This window comes from Biomphalaria glabrata, chromosome 12 (genome assembly GCF_947242115.1).
Source record: "Biomphalaria glabrata chromosome 12, xgBioGlab47.1, whole genome shotgun sequence".
Classification (NCBI taxonomy): Eukaryota; Metazoa; Mollusca; class Gastropoda; family Planorbidae; genus Biomphalaria; species Biomphalaria glabrata.
Window position 1 is genome coordinate 12,649,990 of NC_074722.1, and position 17,058 is coordinate 12,667,047.

Below are 17,058 nucleotides of genomic sequence, written 5' to 3' on the forward strand. Positions count from 1 at the left end.
GCCTTCTAAACTGTTTTCAATCTGTCTCAATGGAGACAGATTAGTTTTCTTCATTAGGAGTTTAATTTGAGTAGCTAAAGGCAGCAGAGAAACTTCTATCAAATAGATACACTCAAACCTAAAGTGACTGGATCAGAACACATTCAGTTATTAAAGGCAAATGGTACAGAGTCACATTGCCACACTCCAATGTGCACTCACTCATCAAACAAAAAATGAAAACTAATTTAAAGTTCATTTAAATTCACATTCTATCAACATTTTTTTTAAAGTGTTGATTTTTTTAGAAGCTGTTGACAAATGTTTTTAAAAATGTTGATTTTAAGGCATAGCAGGAACAGAATTAAATTGAGCAACTTTTCAATACACATACTTGCAATTTAAACTTTCTAGATCATTTTTATTGAAAGCAAAATGTTTTTCTTATTATGTTAGAATTGAAACATAAATAAAAAATAGTATAAATAAACATGAACTGTAAAAATTATTTGTAGGTTTTCAACTCAAGATATTAAAAATCACAACCTATAGCTGATGCTGCACATGGTCACTGCCACATTGTTTTTTTTTTTCTTTTTTTTAAATATATTATTATAGACCATAATACTGTGACAGTAGAAGAATAAGCAGAATGGCTAAAACTTGATTTCATTCAGCATATTTCTATATTTAAATTGTTAGCAAAACAAATTCATTTAAAAAGCCAAATCATCACAGATACTGGAATACCAAAAGAATGCTGACACTTAATGTTGATCAAACTAAAGTTAAAATATTTGGCTTTAGTGTGACTGCTACTACAAAACTATTTGAGGGAATTAAGTTCAAACTTACACATCTGTATTCTCTTTGTCACTGTCTTCAGTACTGAAGTCCTCCTGGCCCCTGATGGAAATGATCTCAGTCACATTACAGCTGGTGGAGCTGGTGGTGCTGGAGCTGCCAATGTACACGCAGCCATGGCCTGGTGCAGGGCCTAGATAACGAGGGGACTGAATGTCTATCACTGTCTGTCTACCTCTGCCAAATAAAAAAAGACATTAGTTAAAGCAGAAAACTTTTGAGCACATGCAATGAAGAAAGCATGTCATTAGTGTCAAGTTTGCTCTTGTAGAATTACAAGTTTTACTGTCAAATGAAATAAAGATAAACATCTTCACAGCCAAAGAGCTGCAAGCAGAAAGACCAGCCTGCATTATTTCCTATATCCCAGAAAGAATAAAGCATAAAAAGCAATGTGTCGATTTAATCCTAGATTTTGACTAAAAATTTAAGTTCTGATCTGTTGATTTGCCAGTAATATAATCAAAAGTGTATTTAACAATCTTTTTAGTCAAGTAAATTTTCCTGATAAAAAGTGTATAACAAAAATTGAAGAGAGAAATGGAATAAAATGTACTTACTTTGCTCTGGCCTTGTCTGTGGGTATAACAGTTGCATGGACAGTACTAGTGTATGTCACGTACAGGAAGGGTTCAACATATGCTAAAGAAAATACACACCTTTATTAAATCGTTTCTAACCAACAGGTAATCAGTGCATAATCAGAAGTATTGTGGTCATATGACTGTACTTACCAAAGGCCATAGGAAGACCACTCCACTTGACATCTGTTGCTCTACTTCTCTGACCATGGTGATCAACAAACACACCAAATTCTGAAGAACATTTTTAAAAATACATCACATAGAAAAAAATATCCTAATTCTCCATAAATTAGACTTTTTAATAATTTCCATAAATTAGACTTTTTAATAATATGGCTCCTTGTATTTTAAAAGATGCACCCAGATAAATTACTGGTGTTGGTTTCTCCTTGAATCAGGGCAGAAAATATTACTAGACATAATCTAGATTAAAATTTTTCAAATCTGTTACATTTCTAACAAAATGTATACAAATAAATAACCAAGCGTTTACCATGGAAGCAAAGTAAAAATTCCAATGGTGCATTTTCAGGCGACACCCGCACCACAGCCAATGGATAACTCTGGTGATTGGCAGCCCCAAAGGCAGCAAATGCAAGTGAACTGTCCTGTCGATCCACAAAGTCTAAAAAGAAAACAAAGTAAAAGTCATCATGCAGAACAAAACTTGGGATATTGAATGATTAACAAAATCAACACACATGGACAATTTTTTCATAATCAAATACCTAAGCCTGCTTGTTGTAAGAATATGAGTAGAACATGACATTTTTTTTGACAAAGAATTTTCTACACTTGCTCCTCTCTCTTAGCCTCAATGGGTATTGCATGCATCTCATATCTAGTCTGACCTTGACCCAATAAATAGGTTTAACTCTTTATCTCCCAAGCGACGATAATAGCATTGGCCATTTTTGTAAAAGCCGATTAAGCTTCGACATTGTCGTCGGTGCAGTTAAACATCTTTGTTTCATTCCTATTCTTGGTTAATAATATTAAATGCTTATATTCTAAATCTACATGATTTCCGCTTGCAGAAGAGTTCACTGTTTACTTCCTTCAACATGGTTTTAATATTACAGAGTGTTTTGAAAGTCGTCTTATTTTGTTTTTGTTTATGTTTGGAAATGGAGCCCGGCCCCATCTGGAGGTCAACCTACTAAAACTTGTAGATCTAAATTATATTCGGATCAACATGTAAAAGACCTTATTGATTCAGATAACAGTGATTTTGTTTTATCTGTTCATAATGATAGTGATAGTTTTAGTGTCAGTGTTAGATCTAGATTTTAGATCTGAATCTGATAGTTCATAAGCTGATGAACCTGCCACGCTCCCTCCTAAAAACTAGACGTACTAGCACAAAGAATACATCTAGATCTAAGCCTGTTTCAACAAATTAGAAAAATGCAGAGATAAGTACTAAAACAGAAAGCAATTTTAGATTTATTCCTTCCAATAAGTCTAGATCTACTAATCTACTTCAGCCAATGTGGTATATAGAAGTGTCAACATGAGCTTACTCAATTCTGAGTCAACTGAGCTTTACTCTACTAGATTACGCAATTGTTGATAATCTTGTTGATGCAATAAAGAGTTATGCAGTCTACATAATAAAAATAAACACTTCAGCATGCAGGCATCCATTTTTACAAAATGGAAACCAGTTTCTAACTATGAAATTGATAAATTTCTGGCCAAGACTACAATGATGGGATTAGACTCGATCGTTACGTCCCGCACATCCATATGGATTAATTTTAATACCACAGTTAAACCATGGAAGTTGTTTTTTGTTCAGGCAAACATTATATAAATAGCAATGAATTACTTTTTGAAATATAATTATTTTCTTACTGTTTTTTTTTTTTTTTTCATAAATTTTCTATGATGGTGACCTTGGATAATGTGCTCCAGTTTTGTACATCATGAGTTTTTTATTGTTTTAGTGGTTCTATTTCATGAAAATATGAATAATGATTATAAAACAATAGCATTTAATTCAGTTTGGAATAGAAATGATCTTCTTATGTGACTTGGATTAAATTTTTTGTCGTCTAATGGTGAGTTTTCAGATTTTCATTTTTACTTTTCATAAAGTAAAAAAAAAAAACACTTCAATTTATACACTTGATTTTGTAAATTCTAAAAAGAACATTCATTTTACTTTAATTCAATATCAAAAACATTATTCTATGATTGTAAATAAAAAAGTTATGCCATTATAATTAGAACATGTTAGTGCACTACAATCGGATTAAATTAATAATTCCGTCAGAACGTGGAAAATAATTACGGAGATAAAGAGTTAAGATTACACTCAAAACTTACCCAAAAGACTGGGATGCTCCAGGTTAATTTTGTAGAAACGCTCAGTACCAACTATAGCATAGTTATCTGCTATGCACACACAGCTGCAAGGCTCAGAACTTGGGAACTCCTGAAGTTTTATTGAAATAAAAATTATATTTAACTTAAGCCTAATAGAAATAAGAAATGAATAACTAATACATAATGTATTTTGTATCTGAAAAGTGTCATCCACACCCGTTCATACCACAGTGCGGACTGCAACTCAGACCATTCACTAGTGCTAAGCAAAATCAAGCTAATTCTCAAGAAGGCTTACACTTCCACTCAACCCAGAACTAGGCGAATTAACGTCAACCATGTAGGTGACCCAGAGAAGTGTGCACTCTTTGGCGAGCTCCTGAACAGTTCAATCCCCTCGTTAAGTGATGAAGAAGACATCTCTATCAGATGGGAGAAATTAAGAGACGTAATCTACAGTTCAGCAATCACTGCCTTTGGGCCTCAAAAACACAAAAATGTAGACTGGTTTGAGGCGAATCTAGCACATATGGAACCTTGCATCGAGAAAAAACGATCTGCACACCTCGCTTACAAGACAAAGCCTAATCCAAAATCTTTGAAGGCCTTCAAAAGTGCTAATAAAGAGGCGAAACAAATGGCTAGAAAATGTGCTAACAACTTTTGGAGGGATACCTGCAACAGAATCCAAGACAGTCTCCACTCAGGAAATAGCAAAGCTCTATTTGATGTCATTAAAGCGGCCCTGGGTCCAACAGCGTCTAAGCCTGCCCCCCTTCTATCCAAATCAGGAGAAAAAATTACAGATCAAGCCAAGCAGCTAGAACGATGGACAGAACACTACCTCGAAGTCTATGCCACACAGAATACAGTAGACGATGTCGCCCTGGCTTCTCTACCAGATCTTCCAGTACTGGAATGCCTAGATGAGCTTCCGAGCCTTAGTGACCTAAAAAAAGCAATTAACTGCTTAAAAAATAGAAAATCTCCTGGGAGTGATGGTATCCCAGTGGAAGTAGTGAAAGTCAACGAATCACTCCTGCTCCCTGAACTCTATATTCTCCTCTGCCGCTGTTGGGAAACAGGTTATGTCCCACAGGACATGCGTGACGCAACTATAGTCACAATATACAAGAACAAAGGGGATCGGAGTGACTGCAACAACTATAGGGGTATCTCTCTCCTCAGTATAGTGGGCAAAATCTTTGCTAGAGTGGCACTATCCAGGCTGCAGGTGATAGCTTCTAGAGTCTACCCAGAGTCACAGTGTGGATTCAGGGGTGGTAGATCCACTATAGACATGATTTCTTCTCTACGACTACTGCAGGAGAAATTCAGAGAGAGAGACAGACCCCTTTACATTGTTTTTGTTGATTTGACTAAAGCTTTTGACATGGTTAGCAGAAGTGCCCTTTTCAAACTCCTGAGGAAAATAGGCTGCCCTCCCAAACTACTGAAGTTAATTGAGTGTTTTTACGGGGAAACTAAATGTACTGTCAAATTCAATGGAGCCCAATCAGCACCTTTTGAGGTTTGCAGTGGTGTCAAGCAGGGATGTGTGCTCGCACCTACTCTGTTTGGCATATTCTTCTCCTGTCTACTGCATTATGCGTAAAGCGACATAAACGAAGGTGTGTTTCTCCATACAAGATCCTCTGAAAAACTATTTAATATATCAAGGCTGCGGGCAAAAACCAAGGTTAGGAAGCTACTCGTCAGGGAACTCCTGTATGCTGATGATGCAGCTATTGTGGCTGACTCTGATATTCAGCTACAGTCCATGGTTGACAAACTATCTGCTGCTTGCCAGAAGTTTGGCTTAAACATCAGTCAAAGCAAGACTAAGATACTTGTCCAAAACACAAACACTGCACCTCAAGTAAGCATTAATGGCCAACCACTAGAAATTGTTGATCACTTTTGTTACCTTGGCTCCATCATATCCAACAACACTCTACAGGATAAAGACATAAACAACAGGATAGCCAAGGCAATGGCCACCATTTCACAGTTGCAGAAAAGAGTCTGGGACAACATATTGCTGACTAGCAGTACTAAAGCCCTAGTCTACCGGACCTGTGTGTTGAGCACCTTGCTGTACGGAAGTGAAACATGGTCAACCTACTCATGGCAGGAAAAAAGCTGAATGTCTTCCACCTCCGATGCCTAAGGCGGATCTTTAAAATAAGGTGGCAAGATAAGATAACCAATGAGGAAGTGCTACATAGAGCAGGATGTCAGGACATCCGCTCTGTTATCAGCAGCAGACGCCTTGGCTGGCTTGGCCACGTTCGTAGAATGCCAGTAGGTCGACTTCCACAGGACATCCTGTATGGCGATCTAATAGAAGGCAGGAGAGCCGCTGGTCGCCCACTTTTACGTTATACGGATGTATGCAAACGCGACATGAAGCTCTTCAAAATCGACACTGGCAACTGGGAAGAGGTGGCACTGGACAGATCCACATGGAGAGAGAGCATAAAGGAAGGGTCACAGATTGCAGATGTCATACACAACAGAAGCAGAAAGAAGGGTGAAAATGCAACGGCGCTTGGTGATTATATATGCCCAACCTGCGATCGCAGCTGTGTATCAAGGATTGGCCTCTTTAGTCACACAAGAAGTTGCAAAGGGAAAAGATCGTCTCTCGAGACGTAAAATGCCACAGAATGTATTTTGACATTTTCAAAGAATGGTTAACATAATAATTGAACATTTCAAAATCAAACCAAAATAATTTTTTAACATATAGACCTAGTTAGAAACAACTTTGCTGACTTTTTAACTGTAATATTCTTAATTAACTGTGGCAATAGTCCACAGAACAGTAGAAAAAAAAAAAAACATTCATTATATTACAGGGATCTCACCCTGATACTGTTTGTCACTCTTCAACACAATGCAAGTTTTATGAATATTTTGGTTAGAACTTTTAAAATAACAATCTGACCTTTCTCACACAGTACATGGCCAGGCTCGGGTTATACTTCATCAAAAACAGTTTTGTTGGGGTGCCCACAACCAAGTAGCTAGCATTGTTCCACAATGCCACATCAAAGATGGTACAGCACTGCAGGCCATCAATTGTCTTGAATGTGAATGGGGTAGTTTCTCCACCCAATGTTTGGCTCATGCGACACTTGACCAGCTTATTTTCCAACATGATCAGCCGACGCTCTGGACCTAGAAAGAAAGAAAGATATTTTTTTTTAATAAACAGAACATTTTTACACAGGGAAAAAAAATATAGGCAAGTTTTAATCCACAAGAACAAATTTTTTTATTTAAAAGAGCGAAATATACTTTTTTTTTTTTTTTTTAGAAAGTAATAATTTTGTAAAGATGAATTTAATTCAACAAGTCATAAATAAAGAAATTGATGATTTACTTTTACAAATATTAAGTAGCACACACAAATTGGATTCAAATACGCAGAACTATTGCTTACCAGTCAAAACAAGAATTAAGTCAACACCTTTAGCCAGAGCCATTTGATGCACACAACCAAAGCCAGTCAATTGAGTCATTTGTTTACGTTTGGAAGTCATGGCTTGCGGGTTAAAGGCATAAAGACCATCATCAGTTCCAACAAGAACCAGCTACATGGCAACAATTAGAACAAAATAATTTTCAGGATAGTAAAACTACAGGTTCATAGTTTGTCTTAAAATTAATTAGGATTTTCTAAAAAAAAAATATAAAAAAATTATTTCTAATGAGAGAGTTTTTAGGCCATTATTTCTGAATTCAATTACCTGATTTGAAATAACAAGAGTACAGTTAAAGTCTCGACACTCCACATCTTTGAGTGACAACACTGTCAGTGTTTGAGATCTCTGTCAAATAAAAATAAATGGTTAAGATAAACAAGCTTTTTTTTCCATCAATTATTAGCCAGATTTTTGTTGCTGAGCTGTAGGCTGCCACAGAAAATCAAATTTCCTGCTCACATATAAATATAAACATACTTGAAACAAATGTCACAGTATGTAGAAAGTGAAAGCTGTCCACTCTACGAGGCAGACATGATAAGTAGTCATCAGAGCATTTCTTTTGGGATGAACTGAAAATTGACCTTGTAACTTATAAAACGATTAAATGAGTTTAAGGAATAGCTGATTTAACACAGTGTAAGAATTTTATTTATTTAAATCCTCTATTTCATATAAATAGTGTATGAATCAAAACAAATAAATTCAAAGAACATAGGCTAGTGAGAAGGGATGGACATTTATAGGTAAGTGAGCAAAAATGTTTTTGAGACCAAGTTTAAATTCACACATAGGCTAGTGAGAAGGGATGGACATTTATAGGTAGGTGAGCAAAGATGTTTTTGAGACCAAGTTTAAATTCACACATTTTCATGTGAAACTAGAACTTACATTGCGATACAAATCACTCTTACACTGAGCACTCTTCACCACTGCCTCAAGGGATGCAACCCATCTCTGTTTCTCTTGGAAGTTTGTAGTCATCAAATATAAATACCTAGAACAAAAATATATTTTTAAGAATCAATTTTGAAAACAATTGTTGACGATATAAAAAAACAAAAAGAAGAAGAAGAATGTAATTGTGGTGTCCAAGTGATTAAGACTCTAGTTCAAACCCTAGTGAAGACTGAGATTTTGAATTATTGTATTTTGAGGATGCACCTGAGTCCACCCAACTCTAATGGATGAGTATCTGACATGTTAGGTAAGAAAAGGCGATTGGTCATTATGCTGGCAACATTACACCATGGATAACAATCAGTCTTTGACATACACAAGCTTTACATCATCTGTCCCATAGATAGCAAGTGCTGAAAGGCTACTTTACTTGACGTTTTTGTGTTTTACATGCACTTCAATAATACAAAAAAACTTAGTGATAAGTAGTGCATTAATGTGTGATTATTCTCACACAACTGATTGAAATCTATGGATGGTATACATTTTATGAAGTCTGCTTATTATTTATGCTAGTTCATTTTTAACAATGTTTAATTTCAGTTAATAAAACAATCTTATTTAATTAATTTGTTATTAATTATAATTAACATTACTTTAACATAATTGACATACAATAAAATATAAAATATAAAACTGAATTTGAATAAAAACTAGACTGTGACCCCTACCTTCCAGGCCAGCATGTAGTTAGTGGGTCTTGGTCCAGCCTCAGGACATAGTGGAGATCTGTAGTTGCTGTGTTGGCCAGCTCAGCTGAGGTCACTGCACTGTGTATACTCACATCTGCATCCACAGGGCTCAGGTCAAAACTGTCCACTGGGTTGCCATCTTTTTCGTCCAGGTACAATGTCAGCCATGTTCCCTCCAGGACACAATAACGGTTCTCCCAGCCTGACTTGCCAACTCTGAAAACAATAAACAGACGGGTACAAAATTCAGTGTTTGAAATCCTCCAGTATAAGCTCTGTTCAGCCTAGAAAGGTAACAAATTTGTAGAACATCCTTTCAATTATAAGCATCAGCTCAAAGTAACTATTGATAATAAAACTGTCCTGCTTTAGTGATAGTCTTAAAAACAACAGCAGTTGTATTGCATTGAATGTGAAATGCTAGATCTACACCTATATAAAGTTAGAACAGCCAATTTTGCCCCCTTTTTTTTTATTTTGAATTCCATACAGGATAAGAAAGAAGATCAATAAATCTTTTTATAAGATGGCAGAAATTGCTGCTTTTGAGTAGATCTAGTTACAGATATCAAGATCTAGATTCTAGATCCTAGAGCTACTAGACCTATTAATCTAAAACTATAATTAGAACTACTTTGATCAAGATCTAGAACTAGTCTAGTGCACACCTTGTCACATCTTATCTTGAATCTAGACTGGATCTAAATCTAGATCTATTTAGATCTTAATTAAAAATCTAGATTTACATAAATTCTTTTTGCCAGATATAGTAAAACACAACACTAGATCTAGATAAGAAAAGTACATTTTCAGGCACTGATCTACATATATTTGATTACCAACAAGTTTGTTGTTTTTTTTACTTTTGTGGGGGAAATGCATATTTTTAGATGATAAGCTGTACTCACATATTTTTGTGCCAATTTGCATACAAAATATGCAAGATGAGATGCAGAGTACAAAGGACATGGTGTCTAATTGAATATGCACAAGATTAATTTGGAGTAAAGTATACACATTTTTGAATGCTATGAGAACAATGTTTGACACATCAGTAACAGACCTGGGTACTTTCAGCCATCCAGACATCTTAACACAAGAAGTATCAACATCTGAGTTCTGGTCGGCATCCTCCCTATAGATGTACCTCATCATCAGGGCAAAATGACGCACATACTCTGTGGGCAGACCACATGTGGCTTGCACATTCACTGCACATTTAGGATGCACTACCAGATCACACTCTGAAAATATAATCTACACTATAAAGTAGAAAGTAAGGCGTATATATGTATGTATGTATGTATGAGTATGTATGTTACGAATAAAAATCAAAACCATTTGACCAATCTTGATAAAACTTGGCATAAATGTGAATTGGGTACTAATTGGGACCGTAGTTATGTATTGTAGCCCTAAAACAAACTTAAGACCCTTAAAAAAAAAAAGTTGACCAACTCATAAAGTATTACAATTTCATCGATCTAGGCCATAATTACCATGTATAAATCGAAAGGATCTAGATCTAATTTTTAAAACTACACTTTGCACAGATACTTTTTTACTTTGACACATGAAAATAAAAAATATAGTCTATTGATTTCATTATTTAATAAAATTAACCTTCAAACGTGTTTCAAAAGCATTTTTACATAAATTCATTTCTTATATCTGCAAATTTAGAAGTCCTGACGTACATTCTTTCATTAGACAATACCCAAAAAGTTACACATATCTCTATTCCTAGGTCTAAAACTCTAATTCAGCTCTAAGATAATAGAAGTTCTCTTCGCAAAGATAGTTTTATACTTTAACACATGAACATACTAATTATAGTCCATTCATTTCATATTTTAATCAAATTAACATTCAAATTTGTTTTTCTAAATCATTTTTCATACATTCGTTTGCTATAGCTGTGAAGCCGTGTTGACAATCATTTTAATAGTTCCATTCATGTCGCGTAAACAAGGTCACACATGCGCAGAGCAAGGCTTCACACACGCGCAGAACGAACTCTATCCAAGCCAATATTTAATTCTAGATTAGTCTAGATGTAGATCTTATTTCAAGATCTAGATCTAATTCAAAGATGATAGATCTACTTTATACTTTAAAACATGAACATACAAAATTAAGTCTTCATTTCAAATTTTAATCAAATATATGTAGGCCTACAAGCAAATGTTTTTATTTGAAAAAATGGATTTAAGTCGACTATAATAGCTCCTTTCATACTATTTTTACATTCACACATTCCGCATTCTAATAAAATTATTATTTCGTTTAATTGTTTACAAAGCACTCTCAGTGACTATATCAAAAGTGATATGCAAAACCCGCGGGCAACATATGGCTAGTTATTGATAGAACTCTTTTTTTTCCTTCATATGACAAGAAGTCAAAAACTTCATTTGTTTAAGAATAAACCATCAGTCTGTTTTTCAACTAAACTTGCAGAAAGATGTTGTTAGACTAATTTAACCCAAAAAATCTATAAACTTAACAGTTAGTTTATTATATTATAACTAAATGTTAGTGACAATGTTGATGATAAGTTCCCACCTTGGCATTTAGAAGCCTGACGTACAAAGTAAACTGTTCCTAAGCATAATCCACATTTGGTTGTCCTTGTGTTGAGTCCAGTGGCAAACCTAAAGAATGTAATATTTAAACTTGGTGTAGATATGTTATAAGACCGCTGAATGATTCCAACCAAGCATACATTCTCTTGGATAACCAAAAAAATAAGATACCAACACACTTCATAGAATGAGATACTTAAAGATACTTGAGATAAACATATATTCTGGTAAACTGATGAAATAAATATTCAATTTTAGATACAATGAAACATAAAATCAAACATCAAACCAAACTTGGCATGATAATATATTACACAGGCTCACATAGCAAAACTATACACACCATTACCCCATAGCAAATAAAAACTAGGCAAGCAGTACAATCAAACAAAACTATCTCACTTATTAGATGAATGAAGTTTTAAGATGTAGAGATTTAATTTTATAGTCAAGTGTTTTGAGAACAGTGTTCCTTCTCTAAATCCCTATTATTTATATTATATAACCATCATCATCTGTCCCTTGACTTATCAGCAATAACTCTCTGATCTGAGATAACTCTAATGCTTGTCAACTTCTTACCTGTGTGGTATGTTGTGGTGCATTCTCTGTGGTGTTGGGAAAGCTTCTGGGATTTTGTAAGACCCTTGCTGAATGGACAGATCCCTTCGTTGATTGCGCGGAGTGTGTGGACTTTTCCCTCTAGAATGACTGGACTTGGAGGATGAGGAGGACCCAGAGGAAGCCAGAGAGGTGGAGGAATTTGTTACCATCATCTCAGATGAACGGCTGCCAGGCGGGTTGGCCAGCGCATTTCGGGCAGCATCAGTCAGTTTAACAGTCACATTGGCCTGGACTTTTCCTGACTGTTTCAGCTTTAGCACTAAATGTAATGAAATTTAACATAAACAATCATATTTCTGTGATGAGAAAGTCACATTGCTTCCTTGTTAGACTAAAAATAAATAAGGAGAAGAACAAAAAAAATGGATCTGATGAAAGTTTTTATTTCATTAGCAAGAAACTATCTTTATTTCATTGAAATTAATTTTGAAAATACAAAATAAGATGGAAAGTGGAACATTTGTGATGTAAATAATTAAAAAGAAATCATAAAGAGCTATATATTTATTTTTAGTATTTTGGGCAACCTAATAGTGCAGAATTTTTATAACGTATATTTAGTTTTAGTATTTTTAATAAATTTAGCATAGCATAATCACTTGATTATACATTTTGACCAACTTACAACAGGTAATTCAAATCATTATAAATACACATTACTATATCACAATTAATAAACTTTCCAATGAGCCATTATCACATTCAGTAAAAGACAGACCCACAGAAATAATCACAACTATCCACTTTTTAAAAATTAAAATTTTCTTCTACTTCTAAGTTATTACTTTAAAAAAATATTCAAATTATTAATAATAAAACTATTACTATAATAATGACAAAATCTATATCAGCATTGAAAATATTTTATTAGAATAAAAACCATAATCTACTATAAAACTTTGGGAAGGCAATTCCTTTTCTACATACTGTCAAATTATTCTCATAGGAACAAAGATAAGAAACAATTTATCTTATTGAAATGTGGTGTTAAAACTTGAATGTGCACCCTAAAAGAAATTACATGCTACACAAACAAGATTATTAATTTTACTCTCCCCCTTAAGCTGTATATTGTTCCTAGTATATAGAGCAAGAAAAAAAAAATTATTAACATTTCTCACCACTAGCTATCAGCACTTTTCAAATAAACAGTAATTGAAATTTAAATATCCCCCCCCTCCCAAAAAAAAAAAGCAATTCTTTCAATTAGTTGTTTTTTTTCTATTAGTGAAACATAAAAGAAAAATAATAATATGAAGTTAAAAAAAAACAACAAAAAAAAAAAAACAGCTATCAAAAAATAAATTTTTGAACTGAAATGGAAACACTTTGTTTAAAAAATAAAAGAAATATAAAATTTAACAGGTAGGAAATTTATAAGTTTTTAATTCAAACCAGTTCATTACCTTTCTTTATCTTATTAATCCAACCTGCTAAATGGTTGAATCAAATAGAGAAATGATTTTTTTCAATACATTTTATTTTGGTTCCTCATTTAATAAGCCTTCCTCACTATTATTAACCTATTCTGCCTAATTCTTGACCAAGTGATCCCAAAACAGCCCTCTTAACATTTTCTTTACACAAATGAGATGGGTAACTCAAGTTTAAATTGATATCTAATTTCTACCCAGCTGGGCTTCTTTTTTTGACCCCAGATTTATCAATCATCAAACTCCATTGCAGTGAAGGCCTGAGAAGCTCAAATTCCCTTTTTCAAAAGCTTTGGACAGAAACCATGTAGTTATGCACAATGCAGGTTTATTAACATACAGGTCAAGAATATGTAGCTCCAGTCTGGGGCACTCAAAAAGAATAGGAGACATGGCTTCCTCTTCCACCCTGCAGCTGGGGCATGGTGAGTCAAATTTTGCACAGATTAGTTACAAAAAAAATGTACTACATTACTTATTACTTACACTCATTGGCCTGTTGCAAGTTTTCCTCACGCAACCTGTCTACTTTGTCTTGCAGAATGCCAGTCTTGGTACGCTCCTGCTCCAGGGCTGTCTGTAGATCTGAAAATGATATTGGCAAGGTTGGCTTGGGGTGACCATCTTTACTGCTGCTCTTTGTGCCAAACAGCCCCTGTTTAAACAAATGTAAATAGTTTTTTAAAAAATGTATCAGAGAAGCATAGAAAAACAAGAATACTATTTAGTCAAATCTTTTTTTAACAGTGTTGTTTAAAACAAACAAAAAAACAAAAAACAAAAAAAAAAATTAATTAATTTAAAAAATTGAAAAATTCAATAAAGTATATTATCAAACTTTAATTTAAAAAATAGAAATCTGACACTATTTCGAGGTTTTTACATTGATGATAAATGACTACCCCTTTATTGTTACAAATTTTTTTATTTCTTATTCTATCAAATAGTCATTTCCATGTGTAGAATTGAACTAAAATTAAGCTCTTAAAAGACAATGTTGTGTAAAGAATGAAAGTGAAACATCTAAGAAAAAAAAATGCTTTCTACAGGAGCAATTTTCTTTTCTTGTGGAACTAAGAAAATGACAATTTGTAAATCTATTTTCCATAATTGTAACCGTTATTATGAATAAATTAGTCTATCAGAATGAGGCAAAAATTTAATGAAATTATTTACTAGCCTTTAAGAATGATGCATAAATTCATTAATTAATCCACAAGGGTATAAGAATGATGCATAAATGAATAAATTAATTCACTAGCATGTCAGAATGATGCAAAAATTAATAAAATTATTTACTAGCCTTTAATTTAAGAATGATGCATAAATTAATTAATTAATTCACTAGGGTATAAGAAAGATGCATAAATTCATTAATTAATTCACTAGGGTATAAGAATGATGCATAAATTAATTAATTCATTCATTACAGAATGATGCAAAAGTAAATCAATTAATTCACTAGCATATCAGAATGATGCAAAAATAAATTTATTCACTAGCTTATCAGAGTGATGAATAAAATTAATACATGATTAATTCAAAGATGGAAATCCTTTTGACTAGAGATTTTATAAAAAAAAAAGCATGCAGTCAAATGCAATCAACTTTTACCATTTCATAAGAACAGCACATGCACAAAATGAATGAATTGATTACAAAATATAATGAAATTAAACAAACTAGCTAAATATGTCTCATTAGGAAGTTGAAGAAAGGACAGAGTAAAATCCTATTGGTCAAAAATATAATTATATAATCTTCTTTTCCATCTTATCTTTTAAAACATGTTTGGGATTTTTTGTTTAAATTTCTTTCATATAAAAAAAAAGTAGTGCGCAACATGCCAGACAGCTAGAAACAAATTACATGCATTTTATTATTTGTGTCTGAAACATTCATTAGAATAACATTGGATGAAAATCTAGATGCAATAGTCAACAACAACAAAAAGTAAAACAAACCTTAGATTTCTTAAACAAAACAAAACAAACAAAAAAATTAGTAACACTGATTACAAAACTTAACCAATTATAAATTATTCTAACTATTGATTATTAGAAATAAGAGTAATCTATCAGCAAATAATAAATCCTAAGCACTGCATCAAATTATTGGTTCAAGCAAAAACAAAAAAAAAGAGTGATGTAAACTTTAAACAAGAATATTTATAGCAAAATGTTTTCCTAATCCACTCATTTAAAATTGAATATAAAGAATGAAGAAAATATGCCTGGCATAAACTAATGCACAAAATAAATCTCTTGTGGATGGAAAGATTTCTAAGCAGTTTACTTCTTAAAACCGTAGAACATTAAAACATCTTGGTGACCCTCTCTTTCTCAACAGATATATACCTTTGTTTTATAGCAGAAGCTAAATCAAAAGTTCAATTCAGCATAAGTATATGTACTTAATGCAGAAAAGGAATCTTAGAATACATTTGTCTAGATCATTTTCATGACTGCAGCTGTCATCTATTTTAAGTACACATATCTTTATCAGGAGTAATAGTCAAAATAGATTTCTAAATAGCTGTTGCCAGCACAATGACACATCTTCTTAAAATTTGAAAATGTTTCTAATGGGGGAAAAATAGTGTAAGAATGAAACCACAAAAGAGCCTATGCCATCACAAGCACTTGAGGATCAGACTGTTTGATAATTCTTTAATTTTTTGGTTTAATTTTATGTCTTAAAAAATTAAATTTGTTTTGGAGATTATTTTAATCTGGGAATTTAGGCTAAATTACAGAAAATGTCAAAATCAAAGTTAGGACACAAAAATATTTTAATTAATTATAGGTAATTATTTTTTTCTTTCGAGATAAAAATTGAAACCAGTTATTTATGAAAAAATGTGTGTTTCATTTTACAAAAAATCAAAAGAAATGTTTAAAAATATGTTGAGGATAATTAAATATTATTTATAGCATGAGTTATGAATTAACTTTTAGGCATTTGTCTACAAAAAATGTGTTTACCTCTAACACAGCAAAAAGCAACCATATTGAAACAAATAGGAAGTCATTTGAATACAAAGTTAAGCAACTAAATCTACGCTAGAGAAGTATTCCAAGGGTAAACTAAGTGAAATGTGCAGATTCCACTACCTTTTTCTTCTTGCCACTGTGTTCTAGGTACAGATCCTGGAGGTAGTCTATCAGCTTCATCTGTTGACCAATCGTACTCTCAAACTTATACTTGTCCAGGAAGTGAAGGCCCTAATCAGGTGAGGTGTGAGATACCATGGAGTTAGAACAAACACTAAAGGCTCATCATGGAACAAACATTTAATTACTCTTTCCTATGACAATCACAGCAGGCTTCATCCAGATTGTAAGAGTGATGTCCCTTTTTGTATAGCTTTATTGCTCACCTATTACACTATCTTTTTTGCAATGTAAACTGATTAGATCTATCTTGAAAGAGCTGAAAAGTGTTAGCTTGTATCATTGTATAATTCTGATATATTTAGATTCTATAGCCAAGTTATTTTTTTTTACTGTCCACTG

General features: G+C 33.2%; 1 protein-coding gene across 4 annotated transcripts in view; it reads right to left on the reverse strand.

Annotated features, from left to right (window-relative positions):
• The window catches only part of LOC106056141 (citron Rho-interacting kinase-like), a 45,023-nt gene that overhangs the window by 1,681 nt on the left and 26,284 nt on the right, over positions 1–17,058 (reverse strand). For 2 of the 4 annotated variants that reach the window (XM_056005679.1, XM_056005678.1), the window contains exons 33-48: positions 16,657–16,767; positions 14,030–14,198; positions 13,517–13,543; positions 12,069–12,369; positions 11,467–11,555; positions 9,965–10,145; positions 8,881–9,117; positions 8,141–8,246; positions 7,514–7,594; positions 7,207–7,357; positions 6,709–6,941; positions 3,759–3,867; positions 1,921–2,052; positions 1,578–1,658; positions 1,404–1,485; positions 835–1,020 (exon numbers count right to left, since the gene is read on the reverse strand). In XM_056005679.1, the coding sequence (XP_055861654.1) occupies positions 835–1,020; positions 1,404–1,485; positions 1,578–1,658; positions 1,921–2,052; positions 3,759–3,867; positions 6,709–6,941; positions 7,207–7,357; positions 7,514–7,594; positions 8,141–8,246; positions 8,881–9,117; positions 9,965–10,145; positions 11,467–11,555; positions 12,069–12,369; positions 13,517–13,543; positions 14,030–14,198; positions 16,657–16,767 (2,276 nt within the window). The remainder of the gene's footprint in view (positions 1–834; positions 1,021–1,403; positions 1,486–1,577; positions 1,659–1,920; positions 2,053–3,758; positions 3,868–6,708; positions 6,942–7,206; positions 7,358–7,513; positions 7,595–8,140; positions 8,247–8,880; positions 9,118–9,964; positions 10,146–11,466; positions 11,556–12,068; positions 12,370–13,516; positions 13,544–14,029; positions 14,199–16,656; positions 16,768–17,058) is intronic. The other 2 variants (XM_056005681.1, XM_056005680.1) reach the window with 2 other exon arrangements.